Source organism: Pongo pygmaeus, chromosome 5 (genome assembly GCF_028885625.2).
Source record: "Pongo pygmaeus isolate AG05252 chromosome 5, NHGRI_mPonPyg2-v2.0_pri, whole genome shotgun sequence".
NCBI classification, from domain to species: domain Eukaryota; kingdom Metazoa; phylum Chordata; class Mammalia; order Primates; family Hominidae; genus Pongo; species Pongo pygmaeus.
The window spans coordinates 1,481,907-1,507,354 of record NC_072378.2 but is presented as its reverse complement, the minus strand read 5'-3'; the positions used below and the strand labels follow the sequence as shown (position 1 = coordinate 1,507,354).

At 51.9% G+C, this 25,448-nt stretch overlaps 1 protein-coding gene across 1 annotated transcript in view; it reads left to right on the top strand.

Moving 5' to 3' along the window:
* GMDS (GDP-mannose 4,6-dehydratase) overlaps nucleotides 1–15,466 on the top strand; it is a 616,989-nt gene extending 601,523 nt beyond the window's left edge. The window contains exons 10-11 of the mRNA XM_054491027.2: nucleotides 14,732–14,800; nucleotides 15,041–15,466. Coding sequence (XP_054347002.1) covers nucleotides 14,732–14,800; nucleotides 15,041–15,103 — 132 coding nt within the window. The 3' untranslated portion in view covers nucleotides 15,104–15,466. The remainder of the gene's footprint in view (nucleotides 1–14,731; nucleotides 14,801–15,040) is intronic.
* The last annotated feature ends 9,982 nt before the right edge of the window (nucleotides 15,467–25,448 follow it).

Sequence of the window (25,448 nt, the reverse complement as noted above, 5' to 3'; positions counted from 1 at the left end):
TAACATGGTGCATTGTTAAGGCCACCACTAAGCCGTCTCTCCTCCACTCCTGCTCCTCTTCAAGCCTGGGCCCTCTCCCCATATCCACAGGTACCCACCTGCTTCTCTGCTAGCCTGCCCTTGTTGCCTACCCCAGGCACAGGTACCTGTCGGAGATCGCCATCTATGTCAGTCTCCGTCACTGACCTTGAGCTTCTGGGCCGACTGCATGTATGAATGAATGTTGGCCAGGATGGAATAAGAAGATTTCAAGGTGTCGCTTTCTTTCTGCACTCTCACTATCCAGACTCATGAGCTAAGTAGTTGTGGATAAAGTCTTTATGTACCTCCAGACTCACTCCACTCATGCAGGTCCCATTGACCTGAAGACATGGTCTCCCTCAGTCTCCACACCCTAAGGAATATTTGTGTTTCTGTTAGTAATCATGGCGGTGGCATTAATAAGACCCGGAGAGTTCTTTCTAATTCTGTGAGTTGGGTTCCTTTCATAGAAAAGAGTGCTCTAAAGGGGACAGATACCAAGCAAAGGTCCCTTGGAAGTATCCCAAACCCCAGAGTTCCCATGTCAGGTGGCTCTGAGTGTTCCTTGCCATCCTCAAAAGCAATACTCCCTTGAATAATGCCCCCCAAAGCCCAGTCCTGCCTGAGGAAGTCTTCTGGGAGTCTCACGGCCTCATAGTGTCGGGGGTTGGGGGTTGGGGCATAGAATCAATCCATGGGCACGCAGCCCCTGGCCTGTGTTTAAGCTGTTCATAAGTAGAAAGTTCAGGATCATGGCCATCCTGCTGGTACTCGAGGAGTTGATCAGTGTTTTCGAGAAAGCTACATTAATTAACTAAATCAAAGATGCTTTTTCTTCAGCCAGGGTTCCCTCTGTGAAACCATTCATCTCCAGCTAGAGAAAAACAGTGGAATTTTTGTTTCGCTCTAAACCCAAGGCTGCATCAGGCTTTTTTAGTGTGGGGCTTTGACATGAAGAGACCCATGCTCATTTCTGCCTGGTGTCTCTCACGCCCCCTACCTTTGTTTCTAACTCCTAGGTTCCATTCCTGGCTCTGCTCTAATCTAATCTGGACCCCTGTAGCGCAGAAGCATAGTCTCTCTCTCCTGTCCGTGTTGTTGGCAAATTCTTTCTTTACACACCTCAGCCTCTACCTGGTGGTGAATGCATGGCTTTGTGTTTATTGTTACCAAGTGTCAGCACACATAACTAAAGAGAGAAGACCACCAGGGGAGGTGGTCCAGGTTAATGGGCTAGTAACCTAGTCTTTGGAGTCAGATAAGCCTAGGTTTGGATCTAGGATCCACCTCGAGTGGCACACGGCAAGTTACCTGCTTGAGTCAGATAAGCCTGGGTTTGGATCCAGGATCCACCTCAAGTGGCACACGGCAAGTTACCCACTTATCAGCACCGCTGTTTCCTTGCCTACCTCATAGGACTGTTAGAAGGCTGAAGGACAGGGGGCATGTTGCTGCTGGTCTAAGGGCCCTCGGGGAACCCTTGCCTAAACTGGTAAAAAACCCATCCTGAACAGCCAGTGCAGGGACTGACTGGCCCACTGCAGAGGGAACTCCTCTTGGGAGCCTTCTGCTTAGAGGCCTCTGTCCCCACAACAGTCTGCAGTAGGTCAGGCATTTGGTTATGATCTGTGCTGGCGCGGAATGTGCTTCCCCCTTGTGCCATTATTTAGGTGTTATGCAAGTGCTTCAGTGACCTGCTCCACCCAGGGCACTAAGGTGCCACAAGTGTCCACTTTATAGCCACGAGAGAGCATAAGCACCCAGAGAGCCTGACTTGCCATAGGTGACAGCTCCCCAGAAGTCCAGCCATGCCTTCACAGGGGAGAGTTTGAAGCAGTAGCTTCCTCGGGGTCTTGTTCAGCACACCAGAACCGAGTCAGACCTCCGCCCTCCAGGCCGCCTGCCTCCTCACAAGTGCTGTCTGCGGGGCCGGCCAGGAAGCACATGCCCAGCTGCAGGGCTCCTGGGCCTGGAGAGATGCCTGGAAAGGCCTTACTGGGCAGAGGTGCAGGGAGACCAGGGCCAAGGGAGCCCTCTCCACCACGCTTTGCCACCTGACAATGTGCTGAGTCACCCAGCTCCCCCAGACACCTGGCTCGACTCAGGCTCAGTGCAGACAACGAGCCAGATGGAGCCCAGCTGAGACACCTTGAGTCCTACCGCTCTGCTGCCACAGCTGCCTGGAGCCATGCCTGGCGCTAGGCTAGGAGGCACAGTGCGGGGTCCCAAAGGCAAGACGCAGTCTCAAGGTGTTCTGCGAGCACCAGCAGGCCTGGCAGAATGACAAGCAGTGGCTTGGAGAGGGGCCGTTAGAGTTCTTCTGGCCCCAGCGTTCCCCCGCGTGCAGATGAGGCAAGCCCGAGTTGAGAGCTTGTGCTGCAGGGCCAGGCCTAGGCCTCACCTCTCCTCCCTGCTGCCTTCCACGCCATTCCCATAGAACCTTGGGCAGGTGAGGCATGGGCAGACCTTCCGGGGCCCGCTGGTGCGGGTAAGAGTCAAACTTGCAAGGACATAACCGTAGCATGGTAAGTGCTGCCTGTGTGGCAGCCAGTGCCCCCAATCCTAGGCTCATGGTGTCAGGCTAGGCCCTGAGCTCTCCATCCTGGGGGCTCATCCCTCCATGGGAGCCTGTTCCTGCATGGGGGCCACATCAGTACCAACCTTCCAGGCACCTTCAGGACAGCCAGAGAGGTGTTGGTGGCTGTGTTCTCGCACGAGTCTGATCATCTTGGGAGTGGTCTTCATGCTGCACACTTGCTGGTATAACAGTTAAGTGAAAGTAACTTTGAACTGAGTCCAAGGGTTGATTTTTGCCAAACTTCAACCTCAGGCTAGCCGTTTGTCAGCCCTGGCTCAATCTTTATAATGTCTGTCTTCTCCAAACTCAGGAATCCCAAGACCTTCAGAGTGGGCATTACTTTGCAAAGACAGGCCTACTTCCTACGCCAACAGGCTTTTTAGAATTGATGTGGCCAGGTTTCTAGAACTATCCCACACTCTAGGCCACCCTTGTCCCTCTTTCCTGTGTTTATTTGGAGAGCATGTTGTGCACATCAAAGAGGAGGTTCCTGCTGGTGGTTTCATCAAATTACTGAGCAAGAGAAGCGCCGAAGAGATGCAGACATTCCTGGAACAGATTCCTTGTGGCACGCAGATCTCATCCCTTTATTTCTATTTCCGCTGACATTCTGGGGTGTCTCTTTTCTGTAGTCTCCTAGTCCTCTTTGTGATGAGGAGGGCTGCCACGGTGGCAGGTTACTCTGGAAATGCGAAGTAGGAAAAGTGCCTTGTGAGGAAAGGGCTCTAACCAAACAGTAGTGTCCTAAAGATAGCCCCGGCTGAGAGCAGAGAAGAGCAACTCCCAGATGCAGTGTTGGAGGTGCCAAGGCTGGGCCCTGCTTGCCTGGAGTGGCTGTGGGTTATGTACAAGGCTGTAATCAGTAATTTCTCACATTTGGATACAGCTATCTTTTCCAAAGCGCGTTCACATCCACCGCAGTATCATTTTAGGCAAGTTGGCAGAGTATGAACCAGGCTCTCGTTTGCATCTGCAGACTTGAGGGCCACACTCCCCTGTGTGCTTTGCACAGCACAGACCCTCAGCCTTGTCAGCGAGGCAAACAAAGCACCTGCCAAGGGTCGCCGCACAGTGTCGCACTCGGAGTCCCCACCAAAGTTCCCATCAAAGTCAGCCTGATTATTTTCCACTGCATTTTCCTGAAAGGATGTTATGATTTTCTAGATGTTTGGTGGCTGGCGATAAATCAGGCTTTTATGATGTCATGTGAAAGGCCCCCCCTCGGACTTCCTCCTGGGGCAGCCGGAGGATGAAAGTGGGCCATGTTGCTTGCGCAGTGGACACAGCTTGTCTTAACCCTTTCCTCGCCTGTCCCGTGGACCACGGCCACGGAAGAAGACAAGCTGTTTCCCCTCAGCCTGCCTTTCACAGGAGCACAGCCAGGACGTATGAAACGGAGCTCCTTTCCCAGAGCTAAGCAGACTTTCTCAGCAGAGAGGCTCTGGCCTCAAATCAGGATCAAAACAAGAAGGCGTGCTCCATGGAATGATATGAGAGGTCACAGGTGATTCTCTAGAAGTGATCTTTTGAAAGAGTCCCTGTTCTCTAATCATGAAATCCTGAAAAAGGAGATGCTACGTAATGCTGGCAGGGCTGTGGGGAGAGGCACACGCAGACTCCACTAGGAGAACTTCGCTTCTGGCATTGTTGATTCATAGAACGTCTTTGAAAGCAATAAAAAGGTTCTCATTCAGACGAAAATCCTAGGAGTTCTCTGTCAGTCCTCTTTCCCTCACCACCGCCTCCAACCCCAGGGAGGCCTTTTCTGCTCTTTCTCCAAGATCATCTCAAGTTGACCCATGCCTTTCCGTCGCTACGTCCCCTCCCCACCCCTCGTGTCCAGGCCACCATCGTCTCTTACCATATCTGTGGCTGGAGTCTCTTAGCCAGTCTCTCCCCTGCTCTTGCCCCTCTTTCTAAACCACAGGCAGCATCTGCAGGCATCTTTGATCTCATCCATCGCAGCATATGCCCCCAGCACTTAAAAGCCCACCGTGGCTCTGAGCAAAGCCCAGATTCCATATTGGATGTGCTGGGCCAGTAAAGGATGGAGTTCAAAGTGAGTGGGTTCTCACTGTAAATGAGTGGACTTTTACACAGTGCACACGGACACAGAGACACACCCGGAGAGAGAGAGAAAGACACACACACGCAAGAGTATGGTAAAAATGTTTTCAAAACTCAGGCAAGTTTCAGTGCTGTGCCTCATCCTCTTGAGAGCTACTGGGAAAGGAGAAGGCCTTTAACCAGCAAGGGGAGCTCAGGGTCACAGCTTCACTGCAGGCAGGAGGAAATGAAGGGTGGAGCGGCATCTCAGTAGCCCTCAGAGGCTGAGCATGTCCTCATTTGGCCAGAAGAGGGACAGCCCTTTCACGGCAAACCCTAGCAGGTGCTGGAATAGCATGGCCAGGTTACTGCCTCTGGTGATCCCTAGTCTCCATGTCTTTCAGGGCCAGCTGGGTGCAGTCCCGCTGCAGTCGCCTGCACCTGAGTCGCCAGGTGCTTTTAGGTTAGGTGGCCCAAGCACATCAAAGAGTGGCAGATTTTCCAGGGGAAGAGGGATTATGTATTAGAGTTGGGCCATACAGGGCAAGAACAACTCGTCCACCTTTTTAAAAAGACACACAGCTAAATGTCAGTTTATAGTCAGTTCCACACTTTCAAAAATTGGCACCAGAAAGTCAGACTTGTAAACTCCATCAAGTTGAGGTAGCCAGCTTTCCAACCCCCAGCCACGGCCTGCAGGCTATAGATACTCCAAGGCAGTCACTGTGACTGGACAGCAGAGCCTCGCGACCACATGGCTTTGCTGGGAAAGGCCTGGGCTCCGTGGCAGAAACCACCCGGGAGGCCAACATGCCTGCCTGTGTGTCCCTCCCAGCCTCGTGATCACGGGCTGCTCTCCCCCTCACTCTCCATGCCCAGTCACAGCAGCCTTGTCTCTGGGGTTCCCTTAAGGCCTTTTTAGCTGCAGTGTCCCCAAGAGACCCTCACACCCCAGATCTTTCTGTGACCGGCCCCTGCGCATTGTGCAGATCTCTGATCCAGTGACCTCTGTGAAAGGCCTTCCCCGCCCAGCCAGTACAGAGTGCCCTCCCGCCCTCCAACAAGCCAGCCCCCTCTGCAGTCACTCCCTTGTGCTCCATCAGCCGAAAATCAGGTCTCCGCAAACTCTTGTGCTGTCAACCCCTAGAACATGGGCTTCATGACAGCCACGGCCTTCTCTTGTCCATGTTTGCTTCCCCAAGGCCTAAAGCAGTAAATGTGTGGCAACAAGCAAGCAAGAGACTGTGAAATGTTTGCAGAAATTGAGGGACAGCAGAGTACAAAATCTTCTACACTTACACTCTGTTACAGCTATTCAGAAAATGATTATCTAAAATTAGAGGAAGGGTTGGGGTGCAGGGTAAAAGTTGCATCTAAGTATCAAAGAAAAACTATAAAACAGCCCACTTAAAAATGTTACATCTTCATCCATGATGTTACTACAAGAAATGAAAAGAATCGTTTTTCCTACATTTTAGTGATAAATAATAGCCTTAATGGAAAGCCTGTATAGGATGAATTAGAAATGGTTCTAGCTGCTTTTACTGTGCAATTTTGAATTCTCACACAACTTTGCAAGCCTTGCCATCCCCATTTTACAGATTTAAAACCTGAATCTCAGAGTTATTAAGAAAGAGTGAAGTGGTTGAGCCACGTTATGATTCCAGGTCTCTCCAGCAATGTCCCCATGTTGGTTGTGTCTAAGAATTTTTCTTCCTTTAGAGGCAAGGTCTCATTCTGTCACCTAGGCTAGAGTACAGTGGTGTAATCATAGCTCACTGCAACCTCAAACTCCTGGGCTCAAGCAGTCCTCCCACCTCAGCCTCCCAAGTAGCTGGGACCACAGGCAAGTGCCACCACACCCAGCTAATTTTTTAAAGTTTTTGTAGACAGGGTCCTGCCATACTGCCCAGGCTGGTCTCAAACTTCCGGCCTCAAGGAATCCTCCTACCTCAGCCTCTCAAAGCACTGGGATTACAGGCATGAGCTATCACACCTGGCCAAATTTTTGTATTGAGATAAAATCTATATACTGTGAAATGCACAAATGTTGAACTGCAGTTTGATCTGACAAACGCACACACTCATGTAACCGACACTCCTATTCATATAAGGAGCATTTCATCACTCCAGAAAGTTCCTTGGTGCACCTTCCCAGTCAGTACTCCTCCCCTGTCCTCCAATCTCGTTTCTATAACCATGGATGCCTCTTCTGGGACCTCACATACAGCAAATCATACAATATGTACAATATGGACTCTTCTGTGTCAGTTTCCATCCAGCATTAAGTTGATATTTCTGTGTGTTGATACCATCTATTACTTAGAGACCTCTTTGCCACTCAAATTAATGTGCATAAAGTGTATTGCTTACAACACATTCTACGGAGGGTTTTGTCCTATTGAGTGTTGTGACTGCTGGACTAGGAATCGGCAGAACCTGATCACTAGATGCCTTTGTGACATTCTCAAGTACTTGGCTGAAATACCTCTGCAGATGCATTTCGGTATAGGACTTTGTTCCTCTCATGAAGATATAAAGGAGTGCCAGGTGACCATGTAGTATAGACACCTGACAAAACCCTGTGAGCCTTCCTGTGATGATGGGTGGCCAAATGGGTGATAACAGAATTACAGTAAACCTAAAGAGTTGTCATCATGCTCATCTCCTCTCCATACCTCTCCAAAAATTTGCTAACAAATATCATAGTAATTATCTTAATCTTTTCTCCAATATAAAAGTCCCCAGAGAAATGGCCAAAAAGCAAGAATCTGGATGTGGTCAGGTGTTTGGCTAGGCCTTGAGTTTCTTAAGAAGTGGCTGAGGGAATGAATATTTGGAGGAGCCTGTGGGTATATGTTTGATAGACCCTGTTTGAATGACCCTGTTACGTTATTTATATTTGGATTGGGGAGAAGGAGGAAGGGGAGTGAGGGAGGGAGGGAGGAAGGAAGGAAGGAAGGAAAGGAAGGAAGGAAGAAAGGATGGATTATTGAAGTGAGGTGTGTTGAATTGGAGGACTTAATATACTGTATACATTGAGAAAAACCACAAAGGAAAAAAATCCCATCTACATTGTACTGTGTAGTACTCATGTCCAAAGCAGTGGTGGTGGGTCGGTGGGGGGGGGCATTTCTAAGAGATAGGTAGATTTCCTAACAAACTAGAAGGAAACAAGCTTAAGGAAAATTACCTTCCTCTTATGCAATTCAGGATCCCCTGTGGCCTAGGTAGGCATTCCTAGATGAGAAGGTGCAGGGTAAAGATAAGCCAGATGACAAGTACTTTAGCTTTTACCTCCGAGATACTTTGCTTTGCACAGAACTTTCATCTCTAGGAAAGAGGCCACCTGCAACAGATACAAAAATCTCTTAGGTTGCATTTTGGATGTGATTGTTTTGTAGTTTAATTAGCTGATGTCTATGAAGCGCTTTGAGGGTAGAAAGCCCTAAGTGGCAAGAGCACAGCGGCCTGCCTCTCGTATCCAGGGTGCCACTTACCAGCGATGTCACAAGAGTCCCTAATCGGTCCACTCAAAGGCGCTTTATCTCCTGTCCTCGGGGTTTTGCCACCTCCTTCCAGCATGGATAAATCTTTACACCCTAGATCCAGTTATTAACAGTAACCAGTAATTTCCGACCAAGATGGTGCTGGCTTTGAAGCCTGGAATGCTGAGGTCACTGACAACCTTATCTCCTTTTCATTAAATGGCCCCTGCATCACAACTATGAGTCAGCCACCCCCCATCTCAGCTAGTCAAAGTGGAGATCAGTGAGCTAACCGGAACCAAGAGAGCTCTAGTTACAGTAATTAATCTAGCTTTCCCCAGATTGATGCTACTGTAAGCACCAGGGATCAAGAAATAAAGCTAACAAAAAATTAACTCCACGATTGCAATTATAGATGTAGAACAGGTACAGACAGACACAGCACCTTGTAAATATGTATGATGCAAGATGACATCCCCAAAGTCTTATATGGTTATTTCATTTAAAGAAACCTATTAGACACCTACCTATGAGTAGGCAGCTCCCCAAAAGCTTCCCAGCGCAGCCTCTGAGAAGTGCTTTCCCCTGCTCAGCTGGCTCAGACTGCTGCGTGGTTGAACGGGGAAGGCCTCAAAGTTGCACAGGGCTGGACAGGGCAGACAGTGGGCATGTTCCTGGGCTGGGCCCCACTCAGGAGGTGGGGGGCGTGCTCCTCTTTCCCAGTCAAAGGCCAGGCAGCCCATGGGCAGGCGGACGCAGCCGGGGCAACCACCTGGTCTGGGGAAAGGAACAAGCTTTGGGGTGGTATAAACTGCATAGACCACGTGCGGTTCATCCCATGGAAGAAAGAGGACCGCTGCACTCATCTCCACACACCTCCAGCAGGTCTGCTAGAAAGGGCTTTCTCCAGAATATGTGTTAAAACTTTGTTTTAAAGGAAGTTGACTTGCTTAAATCCTGTATTTCTCCTAAATAATTATGTTGTCTGTGTAGCTTATAGAGCCCTTTTTGCTTAACTACAATTCTTGTTTTATGTCAACTATGTCAACCATATTTTTAAAATATAAATGAAAAAAGATCCATTTATATATAGGTTGCACTATACATGCCATTAAGTTCTCCTTTCATGAAGTGAACACCGGTAATTTTTTTTACCACCCTAAGCTTATTGACGAGTAGGCGCATAATGAAGACCACGTTCTCATCTACTTTCCACGAAAGCTCTCCTGTACTAGCCGGACTTTGTCGCTGGTTTCTGGGGCATGCATACGGATGGATGCATTTCTTTCCATTTGTTTAGTAGTGCTTAACAGCTGCTGATCCCAAATGACAAATTCTACCAACTGAGATTCCATCAGAAAAGTGGGATCAGCAAGAGGGGTGGTCAGAGGATTTTAAAGTGCCCGTTAGGCACCATGCAGGAGGACTGGACCACACATCCGGAGTCATCTAAGGAGGCTCCCAGCAGAGGTGACAGTGGCGATAGTGGGAGTGTCCAGTGGTGGTTTTATTCCAAGCCTACACCATCGCTGATTGCCACACAGCAGCCTCCATAAGGGTGGCTACTACGGACGAGGCCATGGTGCAGGGCCTGCTCCTCCCTCTGCCACTTCCTCTCCACTGCCTGCACCCTCCTTGGGCCAGTGCTGACTGACTCCATTTCCCTGAGGCTGCCTGAGCATTGTTTGAGCTCTGCCGGCATTCTGTTAGCCTCTGTTGATGGACAGTCCCACCGAGTCCCGCTTCCTGAGCAGACAGAACCGCCTGCTGTTTTCTTCTCCTCTCTTATCGCCCCTTGTCATTAAAGGGGAGGTCTGACTTCCACTTCAGTTGGTGTGGATAGACAGCAGTAAGGGAACAGAGAGGGAATGTTCATTACTGCTGTTAACACCACAGCATTTCTTGCTGCTCAGACATTGGCTCCCTCTTTGGGAAGGATTAAACCAAAGGATAAATTCGTGAGCATGTAAGGCTTCAAGCTTCACCCAAGAAGAGATGTTGTATATTGCAAATTTTCTGGGGGATCTTTCAGAATTCATTTTTTGTTATTTCCCAGTCTTATTCTCAACTATCTGGAATCTTGACTAGGATACTCTGTGCGACTTGAGAGCTTTTTCCTGAGGCTTTTTGTTGTTGTTTAGCAGCTCTGCCTTTCTGAAAAAGAAACATTACCCCAAGAGTCAAGCTTTCCTATTCACTCTACACTAGCAGAAAGTTGGATCAAGAACCAAATTCATTGGCATTCTTTTATTCCCTTGGAACCTGAGCTATTCCTCAATTTTGCTTTTCTAAGAAAAGTAGAAGGGAAAAAAAAAAAGAATATTAAGTGCCCCTCACAGCTCGGTATCTTAAATTCCTGAAGATATTTCGCCAAGGCTTTCATCAGTCTCGGCTTTCCTTATTAACATCCCTGTCCATACATCTTCTCCTATTTAGAGCACTCAAGAGTCAATTTCTTCCAAGATGTACATTAGAAATTTAACAATAGTCTGCCAAAAGATCTCATACTCTTAGAATATTTCTCCACCTAAACAGATGTTCTTTGCAAACCTTATAAGCAGACCTGCTGAGGAAATGTGGCATCCAACTCCTAGTTTGAACTAAATTTTAAAATTTTCCCAAAGCAAACTCAGTGAAAAGGGGAGAAAATGAAATGAGACTGTGAACTTCAAAAAATCATCCTATGTGATACAATCTGTTTAATAGCATTCCCCACAATGGTCTTAGAGAAAGTGGTATGGAGTATCAAAGGCAATGGATGTGTTAAAGAATGATCAAAATAACGTCGGGGGAAGGAATGAAAACTAACCAGTGTGATTTTAAAGCTGCGTTGTTATCTAGATGGAAGAGATCTGAGGAAAGGGACCTGTCGTTAAGGTAGAAGATAATGGCACACTATGGTCTCTCCTTTTCTGGAGTTTGCGTTAACTACTGTGGGCTCAGAAACGGGCTTAATGACTTTTCCAGCATTTGGTCTGGCTCTTTATCAGTTCACTTTAACAAGAACATAAGCCAGGAAAGCCTAAAAAATGGCTGCAGCCAAACATGCCCTCCTCTATGCTGCCATTTGCAGCTCTGTAAATGTATGCCTGGATGATACAGCTAAAGGACAACTCCCGAAGGTCAAATGAATACACACAGTCCGTGAGTCAGAAATCTGAAGGGCTGTGTGGACGGAGACATTGCTCCTGCTGTTTTGCTGCTGTAAAATGCTCAGTTAAACCTAATTGAATTTGACAATTATAAATTACATATTGAAACCGTATAGTTCACCTAAGGAATAGCAATGAAAACAGTGAAGACACCAGAAGCCAGAGTTCAGGAAATGTCATATTCACATAGAAATACTTTAAATTTTTCTCAAAGCTTTATTTTCTCTTTTTTCAAGAAAAGCTCCAGACCACCCAGTTGCACTGGTGGAAGTCCTTTTGGGAAGCTGTACGTAAAATCATCACTTTAATTCAGCTTCTGCCCCCGTTGTCATACTAAGGCTGTAAGCATATGTATAATGAAGGAACCGAACTGTCAAAAAAGAAGAAAAGAGCGCAGTAGATAAGCTCGTTCTTCTCTCTTGTCCTTAGGAGCTGATTATACCCTAGTGGAGGGGATTTGTGGAAGTTCAAAAATCTTTAAGAGGGAGGTAAAGATTAAAGGAACGTGTATCTTGGCCCACACTCTCCTCTCAGTCCTCACAGTTCTGTATCTGAGCACAGCAGTTCGGACCCCGTTGTATGAGCAGTTTCCACCACCTAATTCCTTCTCAGCCCAGAGGAAGCCTTATTTAAAGAAGGGAATCCACATCCTTGCTCTCCCTCTAGAGTTATGTGCACTCTCTCACACAGGCCCTCCCCACGCCACCCTTTAAGTATGTCCTGTGCCTAGAACCTCGCAGGATGAACCATTGACTATATCTTTTCTATAAATGACACAATGGGAAGAAGTAAGAAATTCCTTCAGGAACAGTTAAGTGTAAAACAAGCTGGGATGCTAGTAATCTTTCCTTAAAAGTTGATTGGAACATAAGCTTACTGCCCAGTCCAGATGTCAGCCTAGGAACAGCTGGCATAGAGAGCCGACGTTTTGTTCTGAGGGGACCTCATCCTTTTTCTTCCCAAGGTCTCTTGGTCTAATTAAATTTCAGGGAGACAGAGCCTTGGCAGAAGGTTAAAGGAAGCAGCTAGACTGCAGTATTGGAGCGAGGCTCAAAACTAAATTGAGAAGTTTAACTGGGTGCGTCTCTGGTTTCAATGAAATACTTTTACAGTGTATGGTAGCAATATCTGTTTCTAAGCCTTTGAAAACCATTTTTCTTTTTCCTTAATTGTAGTTCCCTGATTGTTTTTATATCGTGAGCTACTTGTAGAAAACTACAGGAAACATAATTACAATACAAAGCTCCATTTCCCAAGCCTACCAAGATTATTTGAAGCCAAGCTGGGTTTTAGGGTTTTGCTGACTATGTGTTCACAGCCATGAATTGCATCCTATGCCGTGCTGGTTGATTTACAGCCAGTGTGATGTGATTAAACAATAACCATGTTTCTCCACACCGTCTAGCTGCTATAGGATTGAGAGAGGGGAGGGATGGGCTGCATGACTCCACATGGCACAGCTTCCTCTGGGGAAAAAGAATGAGTATCTTTGTGTGACGCTTATAGCAAAATAGAAGCCTGTAGAAATATATACAAGTTTATTTAGGGAGGGGAAAGAAAAATAAATTACTTTGTTTTTCTGCTTATATTGCTATTTCCTTGTAGAGCTATGTTAAATTGCTAATTACTACTTTTTGTATTCTACTTTTCCTGAAGAATCTGTATATGGACTTTTAGGGCCAGCAGAAATAACTTGTTTTAGTATTATTAATACTCTGGGGAGGAAACTGGTACTTTAGTGTATTGCGAAATGCAAAGCGTTTGAAAAAGTAGTGATGGATGATGAGAACGAGAGCGAGAGTCGCTGCGTGTACTGCTGCAGCCCCATTTCAAGCCCACGGTGCAGACATTCAGTAGGATCCAGACAGCCTCTGCTCTAGAAGGCTTAGCAAAGAAGGTGAGCTCCAAACCCAGGGCAAAGCAGGTCCCACCCCTGCCCTCCCCACCTTTTCCGTCATGAATCTAGAACAAATTCCCCCACCTGCCAAGTTTCAGGGAAGTCTGAAGAAAATAAGCAGGAAAGGCTTTCAGAGGCAGCTTGACTGTTACTTTCACACGATGAAACTCCTTTTAGGCTGTTCTTTAATTTGTATGTAGCTGAAATAGAATGATCGAGTATTTCTCACCTTTAAAGATCGGCTATTTTCGTACTGCCTTCACATTCAGTTTATTTCGAGGAATCACATCTTATGTGTTATTTGATGAGTACATTTGTGTATGGAAAAGCTAAATATTTATCTCACTTCTAACAATTATGTATCTCAAAGTCTTTTTTCTTTCTTCCCTCCCTCCTCTCTTTCTCCTTTCCTCCTTTCCTTTCTTCCTTCTTTCCTATTTTGTAATTCATCTTGAAATTCTCATCTCAATCTTCATGTAAATCAGTCTTCACAGAGCTGTAACAAAGACATTGGTGAGTAGGGGCTGAGAGCAGGATTAAGTTCTTCTCCGCTGGTTTTCTTTTAGCCAGCCTTCCTTCCAAGGAAGCCTCTTAAGTCGATGGAAATGAAATGCCCTTGTCTCCTCGAGTGGAGCAGTTGGGGAAAGCGGGAGGAGAAAGGCACTCCCAGAGGGGACGGTGGCGGGCAGTGCGGGGTCCTGCAGAGCTGCTGGCTGCAGCTCTGTGCTGGATCGTGGAAGGACAAGTGGGTCGAGATCGGCATTTTCTTAGGAACAGAATCGAACCGAGTAGAATAGAATAGACCATCTATAGAGTTCCTGGACGCTAAGGCTAAGTATTGCTTCGTGAAACTCCAGTTTCGTTTTATGAGCGCGTGTGTGTGCGGGAGGCGATGTGAACTGACTTTTCTGTGGGTACGAAAAGCCCAAAGCCACCGCCCAGGAAGAACCGCGCTTGGCTGCGATCCGGGAAGAAACATCCACGGCCGCATTAGAAAGAGGGTCGCACGCTCCGGCCGAGATAGAGGGGTCCCCGAGTCCTGGGACCTCGCGCCCCACACCCCGAGTCCCTTCCCCGCGGGGCTGGTGGCTTTGGGTAGGATGGGCGCTTGGCGCGGCCAGCCCTGCGGCAGGAGCTGAGCGGCGCAGGGACACGGGCAACTGGGAGGGGCGCCTGGTGATTTACTCACTTCCCTCCTAGCGGGAGAAGCGCAGTAATTCGAAACAGTTCTCAGTAGCGTCCCTGACAACTTCATGTAAAAAAAAAAAAAAAAAAGCATTAAGGGTCCAAGGGACGCGTTGGGGAGAAGAGGGGTGGAGGTAGCTGGGGATGGATCGCTGTCACGGTCCGCACAGCACATTCTTAACCGCGACCTAGTGATTTACGGCGCCGAGAGCCGCAACTGAACGCGCACAGCAGGGACCGAAAGCAGGGAAACCCGGAGCCTTGTGCGCCCAGAGGAAGCGGAACGGTGGGAGTTCCCGGGGCTCGGGACCTGCTGCGCCCCCCCCGACCCACGCCTGCCTCGTCTCCCCCTCTTCTTCCCTAGGACTTTCTGCAGGGCGACTGCACCAAAGCGAAACAGAAGCTGAACTGGAAGCCCCGGGTCGCTTTCGATGTGAGTATCTCTTAGGGCGCACGCCGCCCGCTGCGGGGCCCCGGGCCGCAGGGCGGCAGCTCTCAGGGTCGGGCGCCTGAGGCGCCTGCGATGCCCAAAGCCCGGAGGGCGGGGTGCGGGAGAAGTGAGGCGAGCTGGAATGAGGGACGCGGAGGCCTCTCTGGGGCCGACACCCGGGGTGGGGTGTCACCAGGAGAGAGTGGCAGAAGCTCCTCCCTCACGCCCACCCCTGTGTTGCAGGAGCTGGTGAGGGAGATGGTGCACGCCGACGTGGAGCTCATGAGGACAAACCCCAATGCCTGAGCAGCGCCGCGGAGCCCGGCCCGCCCTCCGGCTACAATCCCCGTGGAGTCGCTGGTGCAGACGCGCTGTGGGGATGGGGAGGGGCGTGCCAATCTGCGGGTCCCCTGCGGCCCCTGCTGCCGCTGCGCTGTCCCGGCCGCAGGAGCGGGGCCGCCCCGCCGAGGTTTGTAGCAGCCGGGATGTGACCCTCCAGGGTTTGGGTCGCTTTGCTTTTGTCGAAGCCTCCTCTGAATGGCTTTGTGAAATCAAGATGTTTTAATCACATTCACTTTACTTGAAATTATGTTGTTAGACAACAAACTGTGGGGCCTTCAAATTGTTTTTCTCTTTTCATATTAAAAATGGTCTTTCTGTGAACTAGCATTTACAGGGTCGGTGTGGATGTTTTCTCCAAGTTATGAACACGGCTATAAGGGTCCCCAAACAACCCCACAATCCAGGCCTTGGAATGAGATCGCTGTGGTCAGGCCTTGCCCTGTTTTGAGAAGGCCCTTGGTGGGAGGACTCCTGCAAGGCTAAGGGGGGCGGGGGTGCTCCGGCGAGCCTCCTCCTTAGTCTTTGCCTGGGACATTTCTTTCCCCTCCTGGTGACAAGTCACTCTGGAAACCTAGTTCCTGCAGAAGGGAGGAATTCACACCCTGGCTGGTCTCTGCTGACTATAATTAGAACCCAAGGGCTCTCACCATCTGAAAAAGAAGTCTTGAGAAATAGAGGGGGGTCGGAAGAAGAAACTTGAAGGTAAGCAAATACTGTTGGAACATTCCATGGCAAAGCCACCAGGTTACCTAGAGGTCTGAGCCTGTGCCTTTCCTTGTGGTCTAGAATCTTTCACACAGTGCTTATTTCCAACCTCTTCTTATTACTGCTAGGTCACTTTTTAAATCTAAGTTTAATGTATTCATTCAGCCATTTATGTTAAGTGCCTAATACATGCCAGACATTGTGCTATGCACTTGAACGACATCAGCTTTAATTTGAAGTTATAATAAAAAGGTTTAAGGCTCAGCCTCAGATCTCTGGACCTGGTTTCATTGAGTGCATCATTTAGGTGGCCTGGGTAAGACCACAGGTGTGTGCTCCTGAGCTATGTATGGTGTACAGCTACAGGTAGGCTGACACACACATGTGCAGGACACCCATAGGCAGCAAGCAAGGATTCGTGTACAGGTGTATACCTCTACATGAAATACAGTATTTTGCCCTAGAACAAATTAGGTCAGGACACTTCTTCTCCCCCTCACTCCCCTTCCAAGCAAAATAAAATAAAACTTTATAGCAAATGGAATTCCAGCCTTTGCACATGTGTGCGTGAGTGCGGGTAAACTATTTCTGAACGTCTTCACAGGCAGGTTTATGATCTGGGGGAGGACCGAGTCTCCAACGACTGGCGCAGGAGAGAGGGCTCTTTGTGTGGCTGCCCAGTCGCTGTGAAAGCTTGCTGGCCGGGCGGCCTCGCCTTCGATGGAGCAGAACTGGGGGGCCTGAGCTAGCCCACCCGCTCCTCAGAAGCTGCCCCAGGACTCGCCTTCTCTGCACTCCCAGGCGGGATGCTGCTAATTGGAAACACATGGTTGCTGGGAGGCCGGGCCTCTGAGCCTGGGCGGGATAGTGGGCACACACACAGATACATACTCACACATTGGCTCAAACACAAACATCCATGCACATCCATTCACAAGTGCACATACACTCCACAAACATGCCATCTCACAGTCACACATTCTCACAAACACTTGCAAACCCAACTCCCAAACCCACTGTCACACACATCCTCCAACAAATCTCACAAAGAGTCACATTCCTCTTAGCCTTGACCCTGATGGGCAGGCACCCCCTCTCCTCTGACCACCGGAACCTCCCTTCCCACACCCAGGAGAGACTATTCCAGAGGCCCTCAGGCTTGCCATGGCCCTGTTTAATTCAGTGTTGCTTGTTTGGACACCTAGAATCAGGAGAGATTCTAGGCAGGGGTTTATGCAACTCCAGTTAAGCCATGATGTTGAATTCTACTTCTCCAAACGGATGGCAGCATCCATGTTTGAAGGAAACTAAAGTATTTTTGGTTGCAACCTTCTCACTGCTCCTGCACCCTGAGTAATGGAAGGAGCAAGAGTTCATTTGGCTTCCTGGTGTGTGTGTTTAAAAGGAGAAAAGGAGAATAGATTTACTTCGGCATTTTTTATCTATTTCTGTGCTATGAGAGAATTTCATTTGGACATCCTTCAAGACAATTCTTATTACAGGGTTTCTTCTATCTTAAATCTCAATTAAATTTCAGTAAACTTATTTTTTCCTGCTCTGCCAAACTTTGGCTGTTCGTTTCAAATGTTAGAAAGCATCTTCCACCTTGATATTTTTAAGGAAAAACAGAAAGTTAAACCTTCAGTTAAACTCACATACCATGGCAAAGCAGTCTTGCCCGAGTTTGTGCAGGAGGTGCGTGGAACCCGGGCCTCCCAGCGGCCGTCTGACCCGCAGGCCAGGCCCCGTCGCGGGCTCTCTCTGCTGCCCTTTGTCTTTAAGGAATTACGAGCGAGCTAGGCCCAGCATGATAAACCTGTCACACCTCTGCAGCTGTTTAGGGGCTCAGGCTCAGCCGTGCAGGCTGCGCGACCTTAAGGGAGTGCTAAAGGGCGTGGGCCGCTGGTGCTGCGCTCTAGATGGCTCCTTCAGAAGGCCGGGTCCGCTTGGCCTCGGGCGCTGGCGAGGAGCGGGTCGGCGCTGGCAAACCCTACAGGCATGGCTTTGGGTTCTTTTTCGCCCCTTTTAGTAGCCTTCGCCTACACCAACCACCACGAACCTCGTGGAACCTCTGGCAACCAGTTGGAGGGCTCCTGGCGGATACAAGGAGTGTTATCATCACACTAATGTGTTATTAGAGCTTGGAGCAGGCAACACTTTAAACATTCACTTGACAATAACCTTAAATGTATTGTTTACAAGTAACTTTTTAACACCCCTCCCCCCAAGTCTCAAAGCACTCTACGCACTTTATTTGCATTTGGTGCCTACCGGGTGAGTTCTGTTTTAAGGTGCAGCCCACACACGTCCAGGTGTTTTCTACAACCTGCAGCCTTGATTGGTACGCGGGTGGCATGGAGGGGTGGTGGCAGCGCCCATCTAGGTTTTACAAAATGAGTGTCCCTGTGTGTGCGTGGACGTGCCTTACAAAGAGATCTTCACGTCCGTACATGCCACCCGCACCCTCCAAAAATTGTGGATTTGTCATCACGGGGGTCGCTAATACTTTTAACAAGCAGCAGGGGCAATGGGGGACAAAACGGCGCTAGGAACTGGTCCACCGTCCACAGTGTCCCCTAAGAACACCCGGGGTCTGGGCCTGATCTCCTCCAGGAGTTGGAGGAGGCGCCCCCGCCCGTGCCAAGCGGGCCCAAGGCCCGAGGCCTCCCCGCTCACACCCCCGGTGCCCGGAACACGTCTTCGACGTTATTCGGGGTTATTACTCGCGACTGGACCTCGGGCCGTGTTGCTATCCTCGGCCCCCGAGCCCGCCCAGGGGTCTGCACGGCCCCGGCCTGAGCTGCGGGGCTTCTCCTGTGGGGCGCGCTGGGAGTGAACTCTATCCCCAAAGCCCATTTCAACGTCCCAGGTACGACTACGACGGCAGGGGCAGGCCCCCCACCCTCACCCCCTTCCCCGGCTAGAGCGCCTTTGCTGGGAGCCGACGACCGCGGCCTGACCCCAGGCCCCACCGCCTACTCCCGGCTCCCGCCCTTCCTGCACGGTCAGGGGTCACACACAGCGGACGCCCCGTTCTCAGCTGCCCCTTTGATCTCTGAATTTGGGAGCCAGCGTGTCCGCTTGGGCGTGCACTGCCACGGGCACTGGGACCCCTTTGCTGCTGCAGGGAGGAGCCCCGACGGCAGGTGGTAAGACCTAGCCTGCCCGCGTCCCCGCTCCCCAGCTCCTGCGACCCGGGGCGAGGCTCCCGGCCCCTGGGCTTCCCCGCTCGGGTTTTGAGGGAGGGGCCGGGCCTTCGGGCCTGCAGACCCGCCACCGCGCGTGCGCATGCGCCGGCCGCGAGCCCCTGGGTGCAGGCCTGGGCGGCTCCGGCCCGCGCACTTGTCCAGGCGCTGCGGCTTAGCGCGCCCCAACCTCCGGCTCGGGCGGAGAGCTGGGGCGGGACTGAAGCACCGTGTTCATCCAAGTATGCTCTGGCCGTCAGCAGCCCTGGCCTCGCAAATGCTCCAGTGCGCTCAGGCGCACGCAGAGACTGGCGCGGCAGCCTCCGGGCCAACGGCACGCGAGCAAAGCTGGTTGGCGAAGTGGGACACGCAATAGAAGTTGGGGCTGCACCGACTCCCGCCGCTTCGGGGGAGGCATGGGCCCGGGCAGGCCTAGGAGGAAGCTGCACAGCCCGAGGCCCGGGCGGGAGTGGCGGGCCGCGGGCAAGGGAATGTATATTTGGAAGGGGTCAGGACCTCGGCTGGAGTCTGGCTTTTTATGGCGAGGAAGCCGACTGGGAAGGGCCTTCTGGCGAGGCTTTCCTGTTGTGCCGCTTTTCCCCGGCAGCGCCGGGCGCGGGGAACGCGGGGCTGCACCGGGGCGGGGGAGGGGGCTTTACCCCGCGGCTCCGAGGACTCGACTCTGGGGTCGGGCCCGGCGGCTAGGCCCGCCCAGGAGCCAGCTGGCAAATGCAGCGGACTGTCACGTTATTCCACTGTCACCAAACACTTACTGTAAATCACTGTCCTAAGCCTCCGGGAGAATCTCGAACGTGACAGGGGAGAGGGGGATGGGGGTGGGCGCGCAGGAAGCCCCGCAGGCACCAGGGACTGGTGACCCAGGACATCAGCCCCTCGAGTTCTCTCTGGGAATTTCTAGCACCCAGACTGTCCCTGACTGTGGGAATCACGGTGGGGCGTCTTCCTTCTAAGCTCTCCCTGGGACACCGGGCGCGTCCCCCTCGCCCCTGGGTTAGCGCACACTCGCGATGACCAGCACAGCCACTGTGAGGCCCGGCCTTGGCCGCGTGTGTCCTTTGCGAGTGATAATAAAAAAAATCATTGGAATCGCAAGGAAGCCCCTGGACCCGGCTCCCCAGCCGCTGCTGTCCTGAGTGCCCCGGCTGCGGAAAGACCCCGCGGCCGGGCCCGACCCACGAGTGAACACCGGGCTGCGGACCCAGCCGTGCCTACAGGACTGGCGCGGGGCTCCGGGGACAGGCCTCGCGGGGCCCTCCTGCGCACCGTCTGGGACGCCGATTTTGCCAACTTGGAGGACAATTTTTGTTTTCACTCTACCAGCAGATTTTTAAAAATCCAATCGCCGCTGAAACGTGCTTCCCACCCGTCCGGTTTGTTTGTAGCCTTTAACGAGCCCCGGCACAGCCTCCGGGACCAATGACCTGCTTTTATACTGAAGGAAATGTGGAGGCCTTAAGAGTTAATGGCGCTAAATGTGTTGGTTTTCCTGCTTTTTCCCTGGGGTAGGTAATGGGAGGGGGGATGTCCCTCTCTCCACTTCTTCCCTCCCCTCACTTTCCATCTCCCTCTCCCCCATCTCGGGATCTAAGTCGTCCTCAAAGCTCTCCAAAAAACTCCTTTCCCAACCTTGAGTACGTGGAACCACATAACCACCCCGCTGGAGCCTCTCCCTGGAGCCTCCTCCGCCTCTCTAGGCCCTGCCTGGGGTCCCACCACTTGGGTCAAGCCAGAGGCCTCACTGCCTGGTCCTGGCTCCCGCTCTGATGCTCACTTGCTGGGCTCACAGATTACTCTCCCATGCCCACCCAAGTAGCACCAAGCTGTGTTGACTTAGGGGGCCAAGGAGCAGACCACTGAGTCCCCTCAGTAGGAGCGGCCTGCAGTGGCAGCTGCAGGAGAGGGTGGGCCTGTCAAGTCCTAATGACACCCATGGGGACCAGTGGGCTTGGAGGGGCCCACGGACAGGCCAGAGAAAGAAGATGCTCTTTGGAGAAAGGGAGGCATCCTCTGGACCAGGAGGGGGCCAGGGAGAAGCCCCACTGAGGCTTGCCAGGTCACCCTCCCAACCCCAGGCAGGGAGATTCTGAGCTGGGAGCAATTCCAAGCCCTCCCCGAGGACCACACAGACCCAGCCTCTTCTCTCTGGCTGTGTCTCCCTGTGTGAGCTCCAGCCTTCTCCAAGACAGGGCCAGGTCTATGTGCAAGGAAATTCCAGATCCTACTGCATCTCCCATAATATGCTCAATATGCTGCAAATTTGAAATCAGTGAGGGAAAAAATCAAGTAAACAACCAAAAAAATAATATAAACCAGAGGGTTTCTTTGGGGCCAGAGTAAGATGGGAAAGGAGCACAACAAAGGTCTTAAACTGAGCCGTATGCTCCCCGCGTCGTACTTTGGTCTCCAATAAGGTGGATATGGTACATTTTGCTCAATTTTCCACTCGTAATCACGTTGAGAAAGTTCGTGGAGAAGCTGCTTTCATTTTCCTGAATGGGTTTTGGAGCTGGAATTCATTTACTTAAGTATTGTTTCTTTCCCAGCCGACTAGGACCTGGAACCTGCCTGTCCAGCTGCAGTGTGGCCCCAAGTCTGTTGAGGCCTGGGTGCAAGCTCTGCATCAGGGCTGCATCCGGCCCATCCCCCAGATGGTGCAGTGGAGGGCAGACATGCAGGCCCCTGAGCTGGGCTTGGAGTGGGGACATCCCGGAGAAACTTCGGGGCCCCACAGCCTTCTGTGGGGACAGGAAGGGAGAAGGATGGGGAAAAGTGACAGAGACGAAGAGACAGACACAAAGACGCACAGAGCCTAATGGTTATGGTGCATTCCCACCGAAAAGGGGGAGATGGGATAAAAGAGGGTGGGAAATCAAAGCCTCGGAAGCTTCAGACAAGAAGATAGAGCCCCAGCTGCAAAGGAAGACATTCGGTTAAGGTGGGAGGGAAAGCATCAATAATAAAAGCTCTTTGCAGGGAAACTTTTGGCTTTGTTATAAATGGAAATAGGAGATTTCAGAAAGTGGGCTTTCTGAAGCTGGCATTTAGGGCCCCATGGCAAATCTCAGTGGGTTTCTCTTCCTGCCTAAGTGGACGTTGTCAGAATAAATTAAACTTCCCTGTCGGGAGCACTCCTGAGCTCCCCCCTCAGATTGGTGGGGGGGAAGACTGACACAGTCTCTTGGTCCCACACCCCAATCTCTCTGCTTGGCTGAAGAATGGCTGCCCGCACACAATCATATTCTGTCCTGCCTGGCCAGCTTTATGACTTGGCCACCATCAATCTGGCCCCTAACACGACATTTGTTTATGAGGGGTGGGAAGGGCTAATGGCTTCATGAGCTGTCCATGAAATGCCTATAGTGGAGAAGGCCTTGCAATACCAGGCAGGCCCAAGGAGCAGGGGACTCGGAGCTAAGCTCTGAAGCAAATGGCCGGCGGGGGGTGGGGGGTGGGGTGGCCTTACAAATGAGAGCCCCTCTCACAGAGCTCTCAGAGGTGGGGCAGGAGTAGAGGGAAACTGTCACTCCAACTGGCCTTGCTTTGGGTGCCACTAACAGCCTCAGAGAACACTGGTGTGGGTGCCTGAGGCCTGATCAAGTATGGACACCTCTTGTCCCTCCTGGGCAATCTGTCTAGGCAGCCTCCACCTGCAGAGGGTTCAGAGACTCTTGGGTTTTGCACCATTAAGAACAAAACTAATGACACTCCGCCTTAAAAACGGAGACCCTTCCTGCCCTATGTCCTTTCCTCGCCTATCAAAGTTAGGGAGAGCCCAATAGGACTATAAGGCACTCTTGTTTCCTGACCCTTGTTTCTGACCCGGCAGGAAACAGCCAGGAGCTTACAGGCCACCAGTACAATCGAGCCTTATTCCTTTGCAAGCATCGATTATTAATGACACAAATTTTGTGGAATAATAAATTGTAAAATGCGTGCTTGTTTGCACTCAGTCTGGTGAAAAAGGTCTGCTAACTACACAACCCTGGAAAAGTCAGCACCGGTTCATCCCACACGTGCAACATGCCAAATGCAAGACTGCCTATGGCATGTGGCATGCTGGCATTTATGTAGTCGCGGCATAAATTGCTATTAAAATAAATGTGCCCATTTCTACATAAAGGACAAAATACTCTCCTAAAGATTTTTACAGAGGCTATTTTAAAAATTAGCCGATCCCCCGCCGTGGATCTGGACTGCTGTCACAGGCTAATTTCAAAATGTACTGGCTATTAGTCAAAATATCAAGGAGTTTTTCTTAGAATATTTCACAGGAGAATTATCCTTATTCCTAAAACAGTACAAACCAAACGTGCAAACCTCTAAGGAATAAGTAGTTCCACGTTAAATAAGGTTGGCAGAAGTTGGTTTTCTTAAATCGGATGTGAGAATCGAAAAGGTAATGTACTGATAGTAGGAGACATTACATAGATATGGTTTTTAAAATCCGAATAATGAGCAGAACTTCTCTCCTTCCACTCAACATAGCTTCTAAACTTGCACAGGCAACGAGTGCAGAAATGACTACGTCATGTATGTTTAACACAAACACCTTCTTAGACACATGTATGTTTCATGCCTAATTTTCAAACATTCGAATAGAAGAGGGTAAAGCAAGTTGCTACCAAGCTTTGCTCGCGCACGCCTATCAACGCTCTCGACCTGTGGGCCGGGGGCTCCTCGCTGGCCACAGAAACCAAAGCACCGCGCTTCGCCCCATACCGGCTTCCTCTCCTGCAGCTGGGACTGGAGTCCCGCAAGGAAGGGCAGGGGCTGCTCTCGGCCCACTCCTCGGCAGGCCAGACTCGGAAGGGCCCCCAGCCGGGAGCGAGTCGACTCTTTCCCTCGCCCAGGTCACCCCAGCAGCTCGCTCCCGCCGCTGGGAACGGTGCAGAAAGCCCGCCGAGCTTTCCACTGCCGACCTGGGCCTAGGCCGGGGCTGACTGCGGCCGCCACCTCCTCCGGGCCGCAAAGCCGAGACCCAAGGAGATCGGAGAGTCGCAGGCACGTGGGCTCCGAACACGCGGAGCCTGCCGCTCGCCCGAGGGCTTCTGGCGTCCTTGAGGCCGAGCGACTCCCCGCACGGCCACTGCCGAGTGATTGGTGGCCTCTGCAAACCTCACACACCGCGCGAGGACGCAGCCCCGCCGGGGAGGCCGCCTGGGGCCGCAGCGCTGGCCCGGGCAGGTCTGGTGCGGCCAGGCCGAGGCGGGTGGGCCGGGGGTGGTCCCGCAAACGCGCAGCTCCGGGTCCCGCGCCTGGAGGCTGCGGGCCGGCGCGGGGCGAGCTGTCACCCGTGAGCAATGAAGTGCCTCTGACCTTTGCACCCCAGCTGCGCTCCGAAACACACGTGTGTCTTCACAACAAAGAAGGCCAGCGAGGAGGAAGCGAGAGCTCGGCGGGGCCCTGCAGCGCCAGGCGGAGACGCGGGGTGACCCGGCGAGGGAGCGGGGCTCCTCCGAGCTTCTCGGCCAGAGCCCCGAGGGCGCTTCTCCCCGCTCGGCGGCCCCCGCCCCGTCCCCATCCCCGGCACCGCGCGCCTGCCACCCTCCCCCAGCGCGGTCTTCCCGGCCCCCCGACCCAGCCTGCGATGAACCCAGCTAAACTAACGGGGGTCTCCCTTTGACTCTGTTTTCTCCGACGACCAAGTTCAGGAGGAGGCCGCGGAGGCCGGGGCTAATCTGGGGAGGGGGCAGCGGAGCGGGGTGTGGGGAGGAAGGAGCTCCAAACGCAAACAGAAGCCGGGCCCCGGGCCGCCGCGGGTAATTACAGCTAATTAGCTGGAGAGCGTTCCCGTCGCGAGCGGCGTCCAGGAGGCCGGCGTCGGGGCGGGCGCGACTCGGAAGGGACTGGGCCTGCGAGAAACGCCCCAGCCGGAAAGCCAGGCGTGGGCCGCGCGGGTCTCCACCCGCCACCCCCGACTCCACACAGTCCGACCAGACACGTCGAGAACGGTACCGTCTCCGGCGGCCGAGCTGCTGCGCCTCGGGCTGGGCCAGCCCGCCCGTGGGGACAGGGCCGTGAGTCACCTGCTGCAGCTCCCCTTCCGGGCCTCGACACCCCAGCTCCGGCCGCGGGCCCTTTGTCCGCAAATCCCAGCTCCTCGCTCCGCTCCCCAAAGCGGAGCAGTAACACCAAACTCCTGGAGACTGGCGATGGAGTCTTTACCGTCGCCCCCTCCCCTTCCCCCGCCCCGAAAGAGGCTGTAACCCGAGGAAGCTGGAGGCAGCCCCGGGACCTAGCGCCGCGACAGCCCAGCGAGATTTAAACGGGGCCGTGAGGCCACCCCCAGCCCGCCTGCCCCGAGGAGACACCCGCGCCAGCGCCGCTGCGATCTTCCCGGCGATTAGGTTACGACCCTGGGGGAGGGGACCGAGCGAATCACAGGCCACGTAGAGCAG